Here is a 20435-nt window from a genome sequence, read left to right as displayed (position 1 = left end):
CTGAGGACTTTGAATGAAATTGTGTGAGAATAGGGACCACTCTTAGTCACAAGAGCAGCCTCAGCTTTTATATTTGTTGCAGTATCTGCTTCAAAATCAGCTGGCCATGATTTTCCTTTCATTTGCCTAGTCGCTTCTGTTAGAGAAATTTACTTTCTCTTGAACGTCTTGGCAATGACTCCGAGCCCTTGCACTTCGTCCCGCTTTCAATGGCCTGGGCTTGTGCATGGGCTTGGGCTCAAGTGAATCACTTAATCTGGTTGCAAAAAGTAAAAGCGCCGTAAAATTCACACAAAGGGAGAAACAAGAGAAACACTGACTGAGGTGGTACCTGCCACATGCTCTTCATTCTGTTCGTCAGCCTCATCCTCATGTGGATGTTGGCTTGTGGGTTCTATGTTCTGGGCTCTGGGCTCTTTGCTGGGGGGCTTGTGGTGCGAGGAGAGTTGACTTAAGTGCCCAAATATAATTCACATTGACTCGAAGGTAGCGCAAGGATTAGGCGATGCACCACAAAGTACGATGTTAACCTTGGGGCTAGTGCGACTTGCACTTGCGCCATGTCGTGCTATCGTTGACTCGCTTTCGCCTTATATATTTTTGCTGCTGTTCCTGTTCCATTCACCATTCGAAAATGAACGTCGTCACGCTCTCATCTCTAATTTATTGTATCCAATGCTGTAAGTATCCCTCTACCTTATTCGTAACTATTATATTACATCGTGATTACTATTTTCCTTCTCTGCTCTCTGCTCTTCTCTGTCCTCTGATTGAGTATTCTGTCTATTTGACTCTTCGCAAATTCGTGTCACGCACTCATCTCTTATACCTTTTTATTTATATTCTGTTTTGTATCCTTGGACGCTTGCTACACCCATTTGTCTTGGACCATGATTGACTTTCCAGATTGCATTTTTATTAATTCCTCTATCTGCTTTGCTGTCCATTAAGCAGAGTCCATCTGCTTCCTTTTCCCCCTGGAATCTCTCGTGTCACGATCCCATCTCTAAGCCGACAAACAGACTGACTGCATGACTGACTGAGTGGCAAACTGACAAGCGGGCCCGTTCGCAGTGCAGGTTGTCGTTGTCTTGCTGTCTTCAATTTTAATAAATTTTCTGTGCATGTAAGCAAGCGCGACAGTTGACAGCTGCAGCTTCGCCTGCCATTTTCTTTGGCCTGCCCGTGACACTGTTCACCCCCCTTATCCCTTTCTCCTGTCCTGCCATGTCTCGGCTGCCTCTCTTGTCTCGGTGGGGGAGTTGTCGTTGTCCCGAGTTGCTTATTGTAGTCAGCGAGAGGATGAGACCGACGAGCAGGAGGAGCAGGAGCACAGTCTGTTACAATTGCATGTTCCACTGTGGGGATCGGGGAGGATATGAAGGAGTGGAGGCGGGCTTAGGGCAGTAGCCCGCCAAGGACATTACAGTGGCAATGTGACATCGCGATTTTTTAAATGAAGGAAAGGGTCACGGTCTCGTTTTAACTTTTTTCTGTTTCAGTGCATATTCTTCGTACGAGCAGCGTTATTTATAAACACCACAACCTTTGCTAAAATCGGTTCCGGTCCACCCTGCGCTCTACATTCCTTGATAGCTTGAAGTACCTGCCTGCTGGGCGCGGGAAATAGGTGGGGGTGTCGACAACTTACACAATTGGCACTCGACATTTATCAAGGATGCTCGATATTCCCGAGCTCCGACAAATTGAGCAGCTAACGGAGGAGACAGGGTCTGAGCTGAAGGTACTTACGGTCTCCATGCTACTCATCCTCAGTACTCTTCTGCGAGCTTTTTCCCAGGCGCATTACTACTGTTCTGCTGTTGTGTCCCTTATCCTTTCGTACTCCTCAGCAACTTCAACTCAATCGCATTTTTGATTGGCAATCGAGATAGCTGGAACTCCCCAGAACACTCCACTCTTTCCACTATTGTACGAACTCCCATCCTCCCCATCCCACCCATCATCCTCATCCTGTCATCGCTCATACGCAATGTAGGCCCAAATGATTGCCATCAAGAGTATATACTGTAATGCCTCCCCCTTGGCACCACCCACCTCTCCGCAGATGACTCATTAGCATAATGGAGTGTAAATCATCAAACACATACATAAGTCGAATAAGGTGAGGCTATAAAAAAAAGAATGGAAGGATGAAAGTGAAGGGAAAACCCAAACGGCCAAAAGAGAGAATGAAAATCAAATTCAAAAATCGCATTGCTAATTCATAAATATTCCGTGGAGTAAACCACTTGACTTGGCCGCTTTCTTGTTCTAACCAAAGTGTCGCGGCAGATGTTGTATCGCACATATGTGACACTGGCCCCAATTTCGGAGAAGAAGATGAGAAATGACACGGCGAAGTATAAAGTATAATGTGTTAAAGGTGACCGACCGTGGCGGAGTTTTAGCGGAGAGTGACAGGCGAAGAAATTCGAGCTCTGTGAGGGCCATAAGATATTCGAATACATCAAAAGGATTGCTACTACCGAGTACCCTACCCACTCACTATATGCCGCATAGCATTACGGCATAGTGGTATCTTGTTTCCCTCTGTTCTTTCCGTGGATCTAGCGCGTACTCGTATTTGATTTTGAAACGCCGATGATGCTACTGTGCTGTTCAGAGCTAATTCTGCGCATTAGCATACATCTGCACATACACCTATCATATTTATACATATATGAGCAAGATACTCTTGATTTACTCACGATTCACTCGAACACAGGTGGAGCCAGCCATCTGGTCGAAAGGTGGGGCAACGATTGTTGTGGCATATTACAAATTGAGGCTGCCACTTGAGGCTGATGCCGCCAACGCAGATTGTGTGTGTTGTCCCTCCACCTTCTCCTCCTACCTCATTTTATATTCGAAATTCGAATACGAGTACATACAACAACAAAAAAGAAACCAATAAAGCTCAGGAAAATGAGGAGAGACAGCCCCTCGAACACTGTTGAATGGTGTGAATCCACTAACATAATGCATTCACCATTTGTTATGGATCAGCACTGACAGAGTGTGAATGCTTTTGGTTTTCCAGGAAAATTTCGTGATATTTTCCTCACTTCTTGGGTGTTATTCTTAGCTACACATTGTGGCTAAAGCCCAACACGCTCGAAGATCTGCGGTCCTCATTTATGGACCGCATTTTTTACTCCATTTGAGCTTTTTCCCTAAACGAAGGGGAGATTTTTCAGTGATCTTTCAGCACCTTTCTGCTGCATACTCTTGTCGCCTTTTTTCAGGGAAAACACTGCCTGGCCCACCCGGATAGTTTCCACGACTTCTCCTTTACCCTATGTATTCTCATCTTTGCCCCTCTCTTGCCCATCTCTTATTTAACGCTCATAAAATGCAAATACTTAAATTATACAAAGAAAAAAAATGTCTTTTGCAGCGCTTTGTGCTTTCACTCATTCTTTTGTTTAATTTGTAGTCCCCTTGCAACAGTATGCCCCGCTAAAGCATCCTTAGTGATGTCTTCATCATAATTACAAACAAAGAATAACGAGAGAACAGCAGCAGCAGTAGCAGCAGCAGCGGACAAACAACAGCATCAGCAGCAGAAGCATCGACAACATCAGGCAACAGGCAGCGGGAGAAGCAGCCAAAGTAGGGCCGAAAGGAGCAGCAGGAGGCAAAGAAGCAGTCAGGGAACTGTTTTCGAGTGTCCAAAAAGCAAGACACAAAAAAAACAAGACAGCGAGTGAAAAAGAAAATAGAAAAGTCAACAGACAGCGGGAACAGAGCAGCTGCTGCCTCTACTACTGCCTTTGCCCCTGCAGCTGGTCCTGTGGCTGGATGTTGCTCAAATTGCTTCTACTTTGCTAGTTTGCTAATTGCTGCTGTTCCTCAGGTTGATTCTTCTGATGTTGGTTCCATCTCTGTACGATATGCATACTTACAGATACATACATATATACTATATCTGGTTTCTCGACTTATACCACAAATCTGTTATTTCCCTTCCGCTAAATTTGTATACTCATCTAAAGCGGACTAAATTTTGATATTTAAGAAAAAACGTACATAGTCGTAGGAGTATTTTTTCCAAGACAATACTGGGTCTTATAGCACCGTAATCAAAGTCTGTGCACAAAATGGATATGTGTAACGCACAGATAGTAGCGTTTCCGACCACATAAAGTATATATATTCTTGATCAGCATCAATAGCCGAGTCGATATTTTCCTCACTTCTTGGGTGTTATTCTTAGCTACACATTGTGGCTAAAGCCCAACACGCTCGAAGATCTGCGGTCCTCATTTATGGACCGCATTTTTTACTCCATTTGAGCTTTTTCCCTAAACGAAGGGGAGATTTTTCAGTGATCTTTCAGCACCTTTCTGCTGCATACTCTTGTCGCCTTTTTTCAGGGAAAACACTGCCTGGCCCACCCGGATAGTTTCCACGACTTCTCCTTTACCCTATGTATTCTCATCTTTGCCCCTCTCTTGCCCATCTCTTATTTAACGCTCATAAAATGCAAATACTTAAATTATACAAAGAAAAAAAATGTCTTTTGCAGCGCTTTGTGCTTTCACTCATTCTTTTGTTTAATTTGTAGTCCCCTTGCAACAGTATGCCCCGCTAAAGCATCCTTAGTGATGTCTTCATCATAATTACAAACAAAGAATAACGAGAGAACAGCAGCAGCAGTAGCAGCAGCAGCGGACAAACAACAGCATCAGCAGCAGAAGCATCGACAACATCAGGCAACAGGCAGCGGGAGAAGCAGCCAAAGTAGGGCCGAAAGGAGCAGCAGGAGGCAAAGAAGCAGTCAGGGAACTGTTTTCGAGTGTCCAAAAAGCAAGACACAAAAAAAACAAGACAGCGAGTGAAAAAGAAAATAGAAAAGTCAACAGACAGCGGGAACAGAGCAGCTGCTGCCTCTACTACTGCCTTTGCCCCTGCAGCTGGTCCTGTGGCTGGATGTTGCTCAAATTGCTTCTACTTTGCTAGTTTGCTAATTGCTGCTGTTCCTCAGGTTGATTCTTCTGATGTTGGTTCCATCTCTGTACGATATGCATACTTACAGATACATACATATATACTATATCTGGTTTCTCGACTTATACCACAAATCTGTTATTTCCCTTCCGCTAAATTTGTATACTCATCTAAAGCGGACTAAATTTTGATATTTAAGAAAAAACGTACATAGTCGTAGGAGTATTTTTTCCAAGACAATACTGGGTCTTATAGCACCGTAATCAAAGTCTGTGCACAAAATGGATATGTGTAACGCACAGATAGTAGCGTTTCCGACCACATAAAGTATATATATTCTTGATCAGCATCAATAGCCGAGTCGTTAGAGCCATATCTGGCCACCCGTCTTTCCGTCTTGCTTGAAGCCTACTTCTCAGAGACAATAAGAGCTACAGCAACGAAATTCTGTATCCAGACTCCTGTGATATCACACTGAAGCAAGTTTTACGCCCCGAAAAAAGGCGAAAGTCGGTGGCATCCACAATTTTGAAGATAGGAGAAAACCAAAAACGCCGAATCATAGAAAATTACCATATCTTCCAGACTGCAGAATCTGAATCAGTTCGGGCTATTATTATAGCCAGACGGAACATATTAAATTTCAGTGGCAACATAGCGTGGTCACGCTCTTACTCATTCTCTCTCTTTCTCTCACACACTCTTGGCAGAGCTATATGTGCGCCCTCTGGAGAAGAGGAGCGATACTGACCATAGCAGCGACTCACAACGTTCCCCCTCGTTTGATAGTAATTTGATTCCAATTTCACGGACAATGAAGCGCATTTGTAATTCCACTCAGTTTTTGATGAATTTTTTCTGTGCCTATAATTGACTTATTATGAATGCAACGATTTTCTCTGAATAATTGATAATCCCATAACTCCACGTACAGGACACACAGACAGGTCGCGGAAACATTTGTGGGCTGCTCCTGCACCTTACCCTTCACCAACAAGCAGCTGCAAACAGCCTGTTAGACCCAGATATATACATATATATAAAATTTCGAAATATCGAATTATGGTCCCATAATTACAGTCATAAATGTATTCTCTTAGTACTTCTAAATTCATTACATACGCGGATTAATTACAAAGGCAGTGAGTGAATTAAATTGCCAAAGATATACTTTGAGTGATTATTGATACAAAAACAAAGTTAATCGACTGATAAGTGACTTACCCAGGGTGCACTCCCCTCCCTTCTGGCGTGTTTATCGCCCCCTTTTTGTTTATATTCACCATCAAATCTCTTATTTATCAAAGTAGCCAACCCTCCCTGCACCCTCCCTGCACCCTGATTCATCCTATTTTTCTTCGGCTTTCATTTTATGGCTGATGGCATTTTTTTGCGCATCAATTAAGAGATGAAAGCGCGCCCTGCCCGCATTCTGTGGACAGAGAAAAAAGTTTTTTTTTTAATTTTTCAATTAAATGTTAATTAAGTTAATGAAATGCCTGCTCTGTTATGCTTGACTTCCCTCCCCCACCCTATTCTCATTGGTACCCCAACGCAGGGCGTATAGGCAATGTTGAATCATCCACCAGATCAGGGGAGAGGGATAAAAGAGAAAAAGTACGCGAAGGATGGGAGAAAAAATGATTGCCATAATTTATGGCCAGCATTCCTGTCTGTTAACATTGGTTTCACTGGATTCCCGCCAATTAGGACTTCGAAGACAGCACGGGACTCCGGAAGAAGTACATAGAGTTGCTCCTCATATTCGCAATGCTAATCAGACCAAGCAAAATTGCTAATTGACAAAAACAGGCACAAGGCCATTTATACATACCAAAATTTCTCTTACCCACCCGCAGTATACAGTCACAAAATCGTTCCTGAGTCAAATAACATTCATTGTTACACTCAATGTCGTGATTTCTGAAATAACGAGGGGGAACGACACCGCAACTCTACGGTTATACCCGATACTAAGTCAGTATGGCTCTCCTCCGGCAGACGCCGCGAATATTAAACGACACGACAAAGAGTGCGTGCGAGAGAGACAGAAAATCAGTCTGAGCGTGACGTCGCCGCTGCGTGGCCACTGCAAATTGATTTGTTCCCTTTGGCTATAAAAATGATTTGATCTGATCCAGATTCAGTAATCTGATAGACATGATCATTATCTATGATTCTGCGTTCTTAGTTTTCTCGAATCTGCAATATTGTGGATGCAACAGATTTTCGTTCTTTGTGGGGGCGGAAGGGGGTGGGGCGAAATTTTGAGATATACGTTTTATAGTGAGATCTAACAGGAGTGCGAATACCAAATTTGGTTACTCTAGCCTTAATAGTCTCTGAGATTTGTGGATGCCCCAGATTTTCGTCCTTTGCGGGGCCGGAAGGGGGTGTGGCGAAATTTTGATACAAAACGGTCAAGGTCCGATATCACAAGAGTGTGGATACCAAAATTGGTTGCCCTGGCTCTTATAGGTTCTGAGATCCTTGAACTCATATTTTGCAATTGGCAAAACCGACCATGAAACCTGTGTGTTAGAGAGAGCGAGAAAGAATGAAATTGTTTTCTTGATTTTGGCTATAATAATGATACGATCTGGTTCAGATTTTGCATTTTAGAAGATATAGTCATCTTCTACGATTCTGCGTTTTTAGTTTTCTCGTACCGTCGAAATTGTGGATACCACAGATTTTCGCCCTTTGTGGGGGCGGCAGTGGGCGGGGCGAAGTTTTGAAATATTTTTGTAGCAGTGACATATCACAGAAGTATGGATCCAAAACATCGTTGCTCTAGCTCTTATAGTCTTTGAGCACTAGGCGCTGAAGGGGACGGACAGACGGACGGACGGACAGACGGACAGACGGACGGACGGACAGACGGACAGACAGACATGGCTCAATCGACTCGGCTATTGATGCTGATCAAGAATATATATACTTTATGGGGTCGGAAACGATTCCTTCTGGACGTTACACACATCCACTTTTACCACAAATCTAATATACCCCAATACTCATTTTGAGTATCGGGTATAAAAATATTAAAATCATGCAGCGATGACTCTAAGGTACTCCTTGGTTTGTTCGGACCTCAAAGCTCGAAAGAGATCGCCACATCCCTAAAATTGTGGATCAAGTAAACCATTAAAGTATTCGATACAATAATTGGTTGTCCAATCATCTAAACGAAGCGGCTAGACTATCCGATGTGAGCTTAGTATACTTCAGGCTAGAAAAATAAATAAATAATAATAAATAAATGAAAATAAATTCAAGTGTAAATTGCATCTTTTCTGGATTGCATAAAAAGTATCGGAACTAGTTTTTGTGCATTTCGTGATGGGAACTTTGTTCGTATGAACAAGAACTTTGTACCCATGCTGCCTCTCTGGCCATTTCTTGTCTATTTTCCATGGACAATGTTCTGCGTGCAAAAAAAAACCCGATGAGTGAATATTTTTTTAATAAGTCCACACAACCGCACATGACCTCCTTTTCTTAGCGTTGGTATTATTTGTAAATAGATTCTAGTTTCCTGTATATGGTGCATAAGTTTTGAAAATAAAACCGTTCGAATTTACAACTCAACTCAACTCGCATCAACATCAACAGACTTGTATCCTTGACTAATACCTTCGGCATAATTTGAACAATTTTATTTGTTAATGGCTTTTATTGCTCGGATATAATGCCACTAAAGTCTGCCACAAATTTTTGAGATTACTTGTATATCTTCAGGTAGAGCCAAAAAACAGGTAAAAAACAAATTCAAAGATCTTAGCTGGGTACTACGCTCACACTGATCAGGGATTCTCTTCCTCACTTAAATTTCTGTTTGATTCCATCCGGAAAGGTACCTCATCTAAAATTTCGGCATTTCGGGGATTTATACTTTATAAGGATACATTTTTTGCATATATACTAGTACATATGTACTTAAGTATGTATGAGCATGTGCTTTCTTATGCTCCAGCCTCTGCTCCTAATTAGTTAATGTAAGAACAGCAATGCCTGTCACTCCATTCCCAAAAAGAGGACCAGCAACAAGGGGCTAGCGCAGGAGGCAGAGTCATGAGTTGTGAAACAGTGGCTGGAGGCAGGAGGCAGGGGGCAGGAATGAGTGCCCAACATTTCTCCCCTGCTGCTGGTTTCGGTCTCAGCACGCGGCTGCTACAAAGAACATTTTTTGAATCTCTCTCTTGAGGCAAGGAAGGTTGTCGTATGGTGCCATGACGTTGCCTTGTGGACTCTGTTCCTCCTCTCCGGACCCAGCTTCGGCAGCTCCTCTGGTGCCAGTGCCGGTGCCGGTGCCGGTTCCTTTGCCTGCTCTAATGAAATATATGGGCACAAGCTTCAAAGCAGATTTTACATCAACCCTCCTCCTCTGCCTCTGCGTCCTCCTTCACCTAAGCAACTGTGCGCGTGTGTTTTGTTGTATGTATTTTTAATGTCGTAGAATCCCAACACCGAGTGCCAAGCGCACAACCCCACACACACACATACACACCCACACCCACACAGGCCGCACAACACAACACAGCCCAACACTCACTACACGTGAGCGAGAGATTCAGAGGCATTAAAAATGTAAACGCTTTACGGGGGCCACGAGGCGTATGCTTAATGCATAAGGTATACGCACGGTGGTCGCATACAAATATACCGTCACTCAACCCCCTTCCGGTCTCTATTTTTGTCCTTACAGGTGAACGTGAGCAACACTTGGACCATGCCACAAGAGGGCCTGAATGTCTTCTATCGCTTTTTCCGCGATCGCATCTCCTGGTTCGAGGCAGATGCCGTCTGCCAGTTTCATCATGCCAATCTGGTGACAGGTAAGCGACAGCTGACGATTAACAGTCAGCGGAGGAAGGGTAGGGCCATGGCCAGGGCTAGAGAAACTAATGAAAGCCAAACAGTAAGTCCAAGTCTAGAGCGAGAGAGAGAGAGCGAAAGCTAGAATACGGATGAAGAATTCCTAACGCTAACAAAATGTGGAATGCAAATAAGCCCAGTGACAGCACCGAGAATGAGGGTGGAAAGGAAAGACGGTGAAAACAGGTCTGAATAGGGTTAAAATAAGGGGTGAGTGCGGCGAAGAAGGATTGCACATTATTACAAATGTCCGGCAGCTGTTGTGACAACGGACACAGCCGAGAATGAGAGAATGAAGGACGAGACGAAAGGCGGAGGCGGAGGCGGCTGCTGTTGGCTGTGTCACCTAGTGCCAAATGAATGCATTTAGGAACCTGGCCAAGGCTTGAAGGAGGCAGGAGGCAGGCAGCAGACGGCAGGAGATGTTAGATGGGAGAAGAGCCCATGGTGATAAACGAAGGCCGACGGTGTGAGGCTGGGCTGCTATTGTCGCTCACAAATGAATGGAATGACAGCAAAGTGACGCAGCCACAGTCGAGTCTTTTATGTGGCCAGGCCCCAAAAGCTTTTCCTGAGCGTCCCCCATCCTCAATACACTCTCCCTTCCTTCTCATTTACCGCATTGCTTTCGGTTTGCATTTGCCATGTAAATACCGGGTGTCCCCCCCTGGCCAGAACACCATCCCATCGCATCGCACCACCATGCCATCCGCATAACACAATAAATCCCTCTGACAAATGCTGTCGCTGCAGTGCCAAGAGAGGAGCGGGGCAGTGGATGGTTGGGGGCCAGCTTTGAGCGGGTCGGACGGGGGGACAGGGAAGATTGGGGTCAGATGAAGATAGCCAAACAGCTCAGTGCAGCTAAATCAGTATAGCACAAGCGCTCAAATGGCTCATCGACCGCTTGGATAATACCGCAAAATGTTGCCGGGAAATTGGTTGGACACATAGCAGAATAACTATTCATGAGTGTGAAATTTCTAGGCAGGAGGACGTGGGAAAGAAAGAGCGTTAGTGGTGAGAACAGTCTCTCTCCATAACGGTGTCTCTCTAGGCAGATCTTCTTTGGAAGCTTCTCCTGATGGAAATCGTTTGTAAAAATACGTTTCTTATCTCCTAAATATTTGGATTCATTATGGAGTTCAGGGGGACTTCGATTGGTATTTGTATCCCCGTCATTAGAAATCTAAAGACAATCGCTCTGCCCTCGCTGTCTTTACAAAGGGTCCAAGCTCCAGTTTGATAGGGTCAAAAGTTCAGGGATCATTGGACATCACGTTCATCCCCCCTCATACCCATTCTGCCTCGATTCGTGTGCTCATTGTTTTGGCAAACGAATGGTCAAAGCCGGACTGAGAGAGAGAGAGAGAGAGAGAAAGATTCATTCAGTGTAGACTCAGCGTGGGCGTAGAATAATTGTTGGCAAGCCAGGGATGCAAATGTTCGATGCGGGGCGGGGCGCTGAACATGAGGGGGAAACACTCTTACAACAAAGGCAAAATAGCAATAGCAAACAGCAAACAGCAACGAAAACAGAGGAGGCACTAACGACAAAAACAACAATTTTAAAATAGAAACAAAAACAAAAACACAAATAATTTCCAACAGCGTTTTGTTAACAATTTGTGTTGTCACTGGAGGGATGGCATTGGGATATGCCATGAGTGGATTGCCGGGTTCTCGCTCCTGGCTCCTGGCTCCTACCCCGTTTTTACAACAAACACGTATATATGTACATATATAAAAAATAAAATCAACCGAAACAAAAGCCAGAACAAATCAACACCAGCAAAACAATAGACGAAGCGAATTTAATAGAAATACGTATACTCTTGTGTAGAACAAACAAAAACCATTTGTCGTCTCGTTTTCATTTTAACTATTCATTCTCCCCCTCTCTTCTCTCCCCTCTTTCTGCTCTCTTTATCTTCCCCACTGCTTTTCCGTGTGTGTGTGTGTGTGTATCCCCACCCACCAAACAGTCGACAACAGTTTTCAATTCGATGCAACGCGCGACCTGCTGAGGGAATTGGATGTGAACGACATCGTTTGGATTGGTCTCATGCGACCGCAGAACTCGGATCGTTTTATGTGGTCGTAAGTACTACGGCAAGCAACACTGCACGGCACACGTCACGCAAAAACACAGAAAAGAGCTTTCGGAACAGAGACTCAGACAGCTGAAAGCCGTTTTGTAACAATTGTGCAACCTGTTAGGGCCGACATGTGTATAGAAGGGTCCCTAGCCGGCTAGGATGGATCTATGACTGCGTGGACTCTGTGTTTCGAGCTCGGTGCCACAATTCCGTTGTAGTTGCATGCAAAACCAACACTACTAATTTGGAAAGTGATTTTTGGAGATAGGAAAGATACTGAAGATACAAACATTTTTAATTCAATTTTATAAATGAAGATGGATGACTAAAAGAAGAGAAGAAATACACGTAAAGGAATTTCAGACAGTACGGATCGGGCAAACAATTCTCCGCCGTATTACGAACTATTTCTGTTGATCCGATCGATGTCATGATTTGTTCTTGTTTGAACGCACCTGCTGGCTGATTCGATGTGCAAAAAGCTCTCAGATCAGCTCCGCTTTCAGCTCTTCTTTAAGCTCGAGTGTGCGCGATCCCTTAGGCACGAAGCTAACTCCAAAATAAATAATACTTAAGTCCCTACTCTCATACCAACGGTCGAGCCGTTTGGGAGCAGTTGTTGCCCAAACACCGAGGTACAAGATTTTGATACAGTTGACATAAGACAGATAATAATAAGAAGAAATAAGAATGATTTCACTTTGTGAAGCTTGAGCAGAAAATAAATGATGGATTAATAACTTATTAATAGAATACAAGTTTGATCATCTTATTTCTAAGAAAGGTGATAAAGGATATAGCTAAGATTAGTAAATAGATTATAATGACGTACAAATGAATGAAAGATAGTCTGATAATAATACCCGATTGAAATTGCTCATCTTGTGCTTTGGGGAACAGGAACTCGCGTCCTCTGGTGGCCGACACTGGTTACTGGGCCGAGTCGTTGCCACTGATGGATGCCCCGCTTTGCGCCGTTATTGACCCCATACGCGATTACCGTTGGCACGCTCTGCGCTGCGGTGGCCCCGAAACGGCTTCCTTCCTGTGCGAGATGCCAGGTAAGTGCTCATGAGGGGTGCGAGGGAGATCTGAGTGAAGCTTACGCAATTTTCGGTAAATTTTTGCTTGATTCAATCAGTACCCAGCTGGGCGGACGCTTGCATTCTGAAGGACATGCCCAACCTGACCATGCAGTACATGGCGGACACGGCCAGCATAGAGCTTATCCGTAACTGCCAGGAGGAGGGCCTTCTGAGACACACCTGCAAAGGAAAGGAGGTGAGTCCCATCCACCATTATTTTTCTTTCTCTCTTTCTTAAAGATAAGGGGGAGAGCATTATTCTCCGATCTATCGAAACGCTGCTCTATTGGTAGTTCGCAATATAATTTGTTTTGTTTTGAATTGTCTGATCTGATTTGCAGGATCGTGATCGGGCCGTCCGGAAGCTGATCTGTCCTAAGGAGCGACTGGAGGCGCAGCGCATCAACGATATAACCAACTCGCACTTCAAGTCGCTGCAGATTATCAACAACATCCGGACGGATAACAACGAGAACAACGACATCGATCTGCTGCCCAATTACAACGGACGCAGAGGCATGGCCATCAACATTGAGGTGGCGCCGCCTCTGGTGCCCCTGGTGCCGACTCTGCCCCCATTCCCGCTGAACGAGCGGTTCGGTCTGGCCGAGTTCATGCAGGCCGATGCCCCCGGCTCCGTATCCCTCTCCGGACTCTACCGCATACCAGATGAGATCCCCAAGCCGGTGAAAAAATCCGCCAAGAAGGCCAACACCCCGGAGTTTATTCCGAAGATACAGCAACAACTGCAGAAACAGAAGCCGACGACCAGCAAGAGGCTGCTGGAAGAGATGATGATGGGCGACCAGCCGGCTCTCAGTGAGGAGCAGCTGCCACCAAACATAGCCGATGCAATGGACGAGAGCAACAGTGATGCGTCAAACGAGATATTTCAACACTTGCCTCACAAGAAGAAGATCCTTCCGCAGGACCTGAGGACCATGCCGCCCATAGTCGAAGCGGCAGTAACGACAACCACTGAAGCTCAAACGGCTGGAACATCACGGACCGCCGCAATGGCCGTCGACACCACGATGACTCAAGCCCCTATAACAACTCCCACACTTGGAACAACGACCAAAACTACAACAACCACAACAACAACAACCACTGAGCTGCCAACAACCACTACAAAAACAACTGAAGTGCCAACAAGTTCAACAACAACAACAACAGCGACAACTGACAGCCCGTCATCGATGGGAACGACATCAATGGTGCCGCCCGGCAACAACCTGGGCCATCCCATACATCCAGTGCAACAACAGCAGCACACGCACCAGCAGACTCCGCACAGTGGAGACGATGGCTCCACATTGCAGCAGCTGCCACCGTTGCATGCTACACACGTCAAGGAGTCCGCGGACAACTCGCACTTCATTCCGCCCATGCTGCTGGTGAAGTCGCACTATGTGCCACCAACCAGACATGGGAACCAGGAGCATGTCGATCACAGCGACCATAAACCAGTACATGGCACCACAGCGGCAACATCCCCAACAACACCAGCGCCGACAACAAAAGCACCCGTAAAGGAGGAGCAGGAGGAGAAGGAGCAGCCGTCAACAATCATGTCATTAACGGGGCTCACAGCAGCAACAGCAGCAACAGCAGACACAGACGCAGTGGCAACATCTACAGTGGCAGCCACAGCAACAGCAACGCCAGCAGGTATACCAGACAGTGTGCAGGTGACAACAGCAAGTCAAGTCAAGTCGCAAAGTGTGGCAGTGGATGGAGTCGGGACAGGCGTGAAAGTAGCTAAAGACACCACCAAACAGGAGATTTTCGCAATACCAACAACAGTAACAAAGGCAGCAAAAGCAACGGCAACAACAACAACAACAACAACACGTGCAGCAGAAAATGAAAACGATGTAAAGCCAACCGCAGCAAATATATACAACTTGAATGCAACAGCTGCTGCCACAACAGCGACAAATACAGTTGCACCAACAACTGCTAGGGAAACACCAACCGACGCATCTGCAGCAACCTCAACAACACCAATGGCTGCACGAACAACACCAATAGCTACACCAATAGCTACACCAAGAGCAACACCAAAAGCAACCCCAACAACACCAATGGCAGCATCAACAACTCCAAATGAAGCAATAACTTCCACTTCACGGATAACTACACCAAAAATTTCAGCTAGACCAACATCAAAGCCAAACACAGTTGCAGCAAAGGATGGGGCTGAAATGTCAGCCGGAAAGGGCGCTAAGAAGAATGTAGAAGATAGAGAGAAAGAGAAAGATATCAATGACGGTGAGAAGGATGGGGCAGAGGAAGAGGCAGCCACAACAAGACACAACTTCCTGGAGGAGGAAACTGAGGCGCCATTCAAGCCCAATCGACGACGCTCGCTGACAAAGCCGGAAACTGTTAGCTATTTCAAGAAGATCCTGGGATAGAGCAGAGGCAGAGACAGAGGCAGAGGCAGAGTAAGGGGCATCGGCAACGGCATCGGCAGAAGCATCAGCCTCAACAGCATCCATAGCAGCAGCAGCAGCAGCAGTAGCAGTAGCACTCCCCAGTAACCGTAATCGTAGCCTTAACAGTAACTGTTAACACCCATTTCCGCCACTCACACACACACACGCGAGTGCGCGCACATACACACAAACAAAATAGGAAAAAACTGTTCCCCAAGCACCATTGATACCGTTAGCAAAGTTCTCTCCATTCCGAAGCAACTTTAACCTAAGAAACCGAAGAACTGTGCATGTAATTGGTCTTCAAAATGACAGAAGGAGATGGAGAGAAGGAAAAGAAAAGTGAGTGAGGGGGCGAGAGAGAGAGCTAGCTCGAGTTCCGAGTGTCAGTAAATTGAATCAGTTGGCACGACCCCAATTCGATCCGCTCCCCTCCAAGCAATTGCATTCCAAGCCATTTTTCCCTTCCCTGACTCAACCTCAACCCAACAATCACCCACATCCACATCATCATCATCCATATCCACATTCCGGCCAAAGTTTTTCTGTGTTTGTTGTGTTCTGTCTTAGCCAGAAAATGCCGGAAATCCAAGCTGTTAGTCAACGCCAAGCGGATACGAAAAGCAGCCAAAATAAAACTTAGCTCAGTCTTCAGTTCGGTTCGAGTTGCTGGCAGTCGACGATTCCAGTTGGCAGCACCAAATATGTCAATTTTTCACCGGAAGGAGCACCAAACAAATATAAACACGCGCACAAACAAACAACACACCACCACACACACACACACAAACAGTCAGAGACACAGAGAAAGCAGAGAGATAGATATAGAATAGAAATACCAGGATAAAGGGAAAGGGACAGTGGATTTAAGGAAAGCCCCACAAAAATGAATAAAAGAAACAATGGAAAGTGCTGGAAATGGAAGCCACAGAGAAGCTGAAGCAGCTGCAACCGATGCAACAGAAAACTGGCTAGAAAGAGATGGCGAGCCACACACAGAAAGAGATAGTGTGCACAGCAAAGGCCAAATCTAAAGTACTATAAAAACAAACAGAAAATATAAAAACAAAAAAAAATGAAAAAAAAAAAACAAAACATAAATGTGTGTTTACAAACAGTATACATAAGGGCTCTGTTTTTCGGATTTCGGTCTACTTTGTGCGACAGGGAGAGCAGATACTCGTACTGGCAGAAAGAGATGGAACGGATGGTCAAAGAAAAAAGAGATGTAATTGCCTGCTGAAGAGACTGACAGATCGGTACACGAGTGTGAGCGTGAGTGCGAGTGTGAGGGGGAGAGTGTAGAGAACTCTGAAGCAATTACAGAGCTCCAACTTTCCTCTTTTCACGTTTTCCATTGGCTTGCGCGCACTTGAGCGGGCCTTACGACGTTTTCCTTTCACTCTCTTCCAACTAAATGTACTTTTCACGGTTTTCACTGCTTGCATTTCGGATGCAGTTTTACTTTCAACCGTATATCCACAATATGAATGATTTTTAAAATTTTTATGTATAATTTTCTTTTTAAAATTTCTTTTATGTTCATGATATTATTACTTTATTTATTTTTATTTGCATTTCCATTTGCATTGGTTAATATTTATATCATTTTTCTGAAGCCTAAATAAAAAGTATCTTATTCTTTTCACTTATCTTTGGCTTACTAAAATTTACAAAAACTTTTAAAATGATATTCATTTGGGGCATTTTCCCAATATTATCATAAACAGAGTCTGATTACTGGCCGCGTTTTGTAGACCCTAGGTACATTGAAAAGTAATATCGATTTGTTCATACAACATATTTTTTTAGATAATTCTTAAATAAAGGTTAAGGAACCATTTTTCCGAATCTGATGTAGAATAGAATGAAAGATTTTATTAACGATATAGCCATAAGAAAAAGCTTTCCTTCAGCTCTCTTTGGTTTCTTGACGACACTTGAATGAAAGTTCTACCACAGCATTGCATGCGATCGGAATCCATTTCCTTTCGCCAAGTACACCGAAATCCGAGACAAAAGCCGCTAAGCAAATTACATATTTAACTATAAATTATAAAAAAATATGACATAGATCACATTTTTTTTTTGTGCGTGGTAATAGCCAAATACAATTTGTGTAAGTGATGGTGACAGGCGGCAAAGCGCTTGTCTTTTGGGAATTTTGAGAAAATTTATCCGAAGTATTGCGACAAATTGGCAAATGATGAGAGCAAAGTCGAGCAGAGAAAAGCAAAGAACACTTAAGATTAAGCTAAAATTTAACGAAAAGAACAGAAAACCCAAAGTGGAGGGCGCTGAGTCCCCTTCCCCGTGCCCGTCCTCACAATGAGATGGCAAATTAACGAGAACGCATTTGATGTAGAGAAATATTTCTAGGTACTTGAGAGTAACGGGCCGCAAATGCCCAGAGAAGCGGATTAACACAAAAATCTGTTGGGGTCGTCGTCGTCCTGGGTCCGTTTTGATGTTGCAGCTGGAAGTTGGGTAAGAAGAAGGACACAGGACGCAGGGTGAGTCAGGACGACAGAAAATATCCAGTAAATAGTATAAATATAAACCAAGTAATGAATTATGAATAAAAAGAACCCCATTCACGAAATTACAAATGCCAACATATTTTTCTTGGAGGGAGGGGGCAGTGGGGTTGGGCATTGGACTAACATAGATTCCCATAGACAGGATGTGGATGTGGATCTCCCTGGACTGGGATTGTGGCAGAGGCGAGAGGAGGCTTTAATAGCTGAAGGCTTTGTCACTGCCTTGTCTCGGTCTCTGGCTTGCCGGCGCTCCGTTCCTTTTTCTGCCAATTTTTACTTTATTTTATTTTGTTTCCACTTTTTTCCACTTTTTGTGCTTTTTTATCGTTTTGTATTTCGTTTTTTCTTTCTTCCTTGTTTTTGCTGTTTCTCTTTGGTCTGCGGTGAGTGTGCGACGCGTGAAAAGCGGCTCGAGGCGCATTTTGTATATTGGAAGGCACAGGACAGTCCACAGCACGTCCAGTCCAGCCCAGTCGAACTGGCGCCACCGATGTCTCGAGCTCTCACACTTCCCGGATACCCTTACCATATATGTATTAAATTTAGCTACATTTGAATTTTAGTTTTTCATAATTTTAAATAGTTTTAGCAGCTATTTACTTAACTTAATTCAAAACTTTTCGACAGGCTTATGAATTTTTTTTTAATATTTTATAGTATCTGTTATATAAAAAAGATTTGGCGCGAGCAAGCAAAGCGAGTGAGCCGGTGGTTGATGCACGAACGAAGCGAGTGCGTAGTGGGCTAGTATTTAATAAGTACTTCAATTAAAATGTCTGAGCACTTCGATAAAAAACCTTTTGCAAATGCACACATATTTCGACTTCTTAATGTGGGGTTGATCGTACTGATTCGTTTTAGATACCAAAAATACGGTACCATCCAGCACCATCTGGTATCGGTTCTACCTCGAATCTATCCTACTCTCGAGTCCCTTTGCATTCATCAAAGTCAGTGGATTGCTGGACAGGCCTCCAGTTCTTCGGCCCACTCTCCGATGTCCGATGTCCGTAATTCGCTCAGTTAGACCCCGTGAATATTCGTGTATTCAACTTGAGAATTCCAATGCCCTGGTTCTGGTTTTGGTTGGCCATAGCTTGGGCATCGGCTGTGGGTCCCACGCTGGGTACGATCCTGAGCACCGAAGCCTTCGTTCTACGTTTTACGTTTTGGTGCTCCTTTTTTATATATTTTCCCCCGCTCACTCCATAAGTACAAAGGCATACTAGCTGTTCCAAAAAGTAAAATTTAAGGAGGGGGAACGTTGTGAGTTGCTGTGGACACCGCAACTCTACATTTATACCCGATACTTAGTCAGTATGGCTCTCCTCCGGCAGACGACGCGAATATTGAACGACACGACAAAGAGTGCGTGCGAGAGAGACAGAAAATCAGTCTGAGCGTGACGTCGGGCGCTGCGTAGCCAGTGCAAATTGATTTGTTCCTTTTGGCTATAAAAATTATCTGATCTGATCCAGACTCAACAATCTGATAGATATGGTCGTTATCTATGATTCTGCGTTTTTGGTTTTCTCGAATCTGCAATATTGTGAATGCAACAGATTTTCGTCCTTTGTGGGGGCGGAAGGGGGTGGGGCGAAATTCTGAGATATACGTTTTATAGTGAGATCTAACAGGAGGGCGAATACCAAATTTGGTTACTCTAGCCTTAATAGTCTCTGAGATTTGTGGATGCCCCAGATTTTCGTCCTTTGCGGCGGCGGAAGGGGGTGTGGCGAAATTTGGACACGAAACGGTCAAGGTCCGATATCACAGGAGTGTGGATACCAAATTTGGTTGCTCTGGCTCTTATAGGTTCTGAGATCCTTGAACTCATATTTTGCAATTGGCAAAGCCGACCATGAAACCTGTGTGTTAGAGAGAGACAGAGCGAGAAAGAATGAAATTGTTTTCTTGATTCTGGCTATAATAATTATACGATCTGGTTGAGATTTACGAGTCATTTAGAGACATCCTCTACGATTCTGCGTTTTTGGTTTTATCGTATCTTTAAAAATGTGGATGCCACAGATTTTCGTCCTTTGTGGGGGCGGTGACATATCACAGAAGTCTGGATCCAAAACATCGTTGCTCTAGCTCTTATAGTCTTTGAGCACTAGGCGCTGAAGGGGACGGACAGACGGACAGACGGACGGACGGACAGACGGACAGACGGACGGACGGACAGACAGACAGGGCTCAATCGACTCGGCTATTGATGCTGATCAAGAATATATATACTTTATGGGGTCGGAAACGATTCCTTCTGGACGTTACACACATCCATATTCACCACAAATCTAATATACCCCAATACTCATTTTGAGTATCGGGTATAAAAAGTATATTTGTTTCCATAAGAGAATTAAATGCTATATTCCAGTAACATATATTTTAATATTTTTCCCTTGACTTTATTCTATTTTTTTACTCATTTTA

General features: G+C 44.3%; 1 protein-coding gene across 1 annotated transcript in view; it reads left to right on the top strand.

The window, feature by feature from the left end:
* Window positions 1–18059, top strand: part of LOC108164758 (proteoglycan 4) — a 47193-nt gene extending 29134 nt beyond the window's left edge. The window contains exons 3-7 of the mRNA XM_017300663.2: window positions 9662–9791; window positions 11817–11931; window positions 12831–12991; window positions 13072–13211; window positions 13357–18059. Coding sequence (XP_017156152.1) covers window positions 9662–9791; window positions 11817–11931; window positions 12831–12991; window positions 13072–13211; window positions 13357–15435 — 2625 coding nt within the window. The 3' untranslated portion in view covers window positions 15436–18059. The remainder of the gene's footprint in view (window positions 1–9661; window positions 9792–11816; window positions 11932–12830; window positions 12992–13071; window positions 13212–13356) is intronic.
* The last annotated feature ends 2376 nt before the right edge of the window (window positions 18060–20435 follow it).

Source organism: Drosophila miranda, chromosome XL (genome assembly GCF_003369915.1).
Source record: "Drosophila miranda strain MSH22 chromosome XL, D.miranda_PacBio2.1, whole genome shotgun sequence".
Classification (NCBI taxonomy): Eukaryota; Metazoa; Arthropoda; class Insecta; order Diptera; family Drosophilidae; genus Drosophila; species Drosophila miranda.
This window is presented reverse-complemented; position numbering and strand designations above follow the sequence as displayed.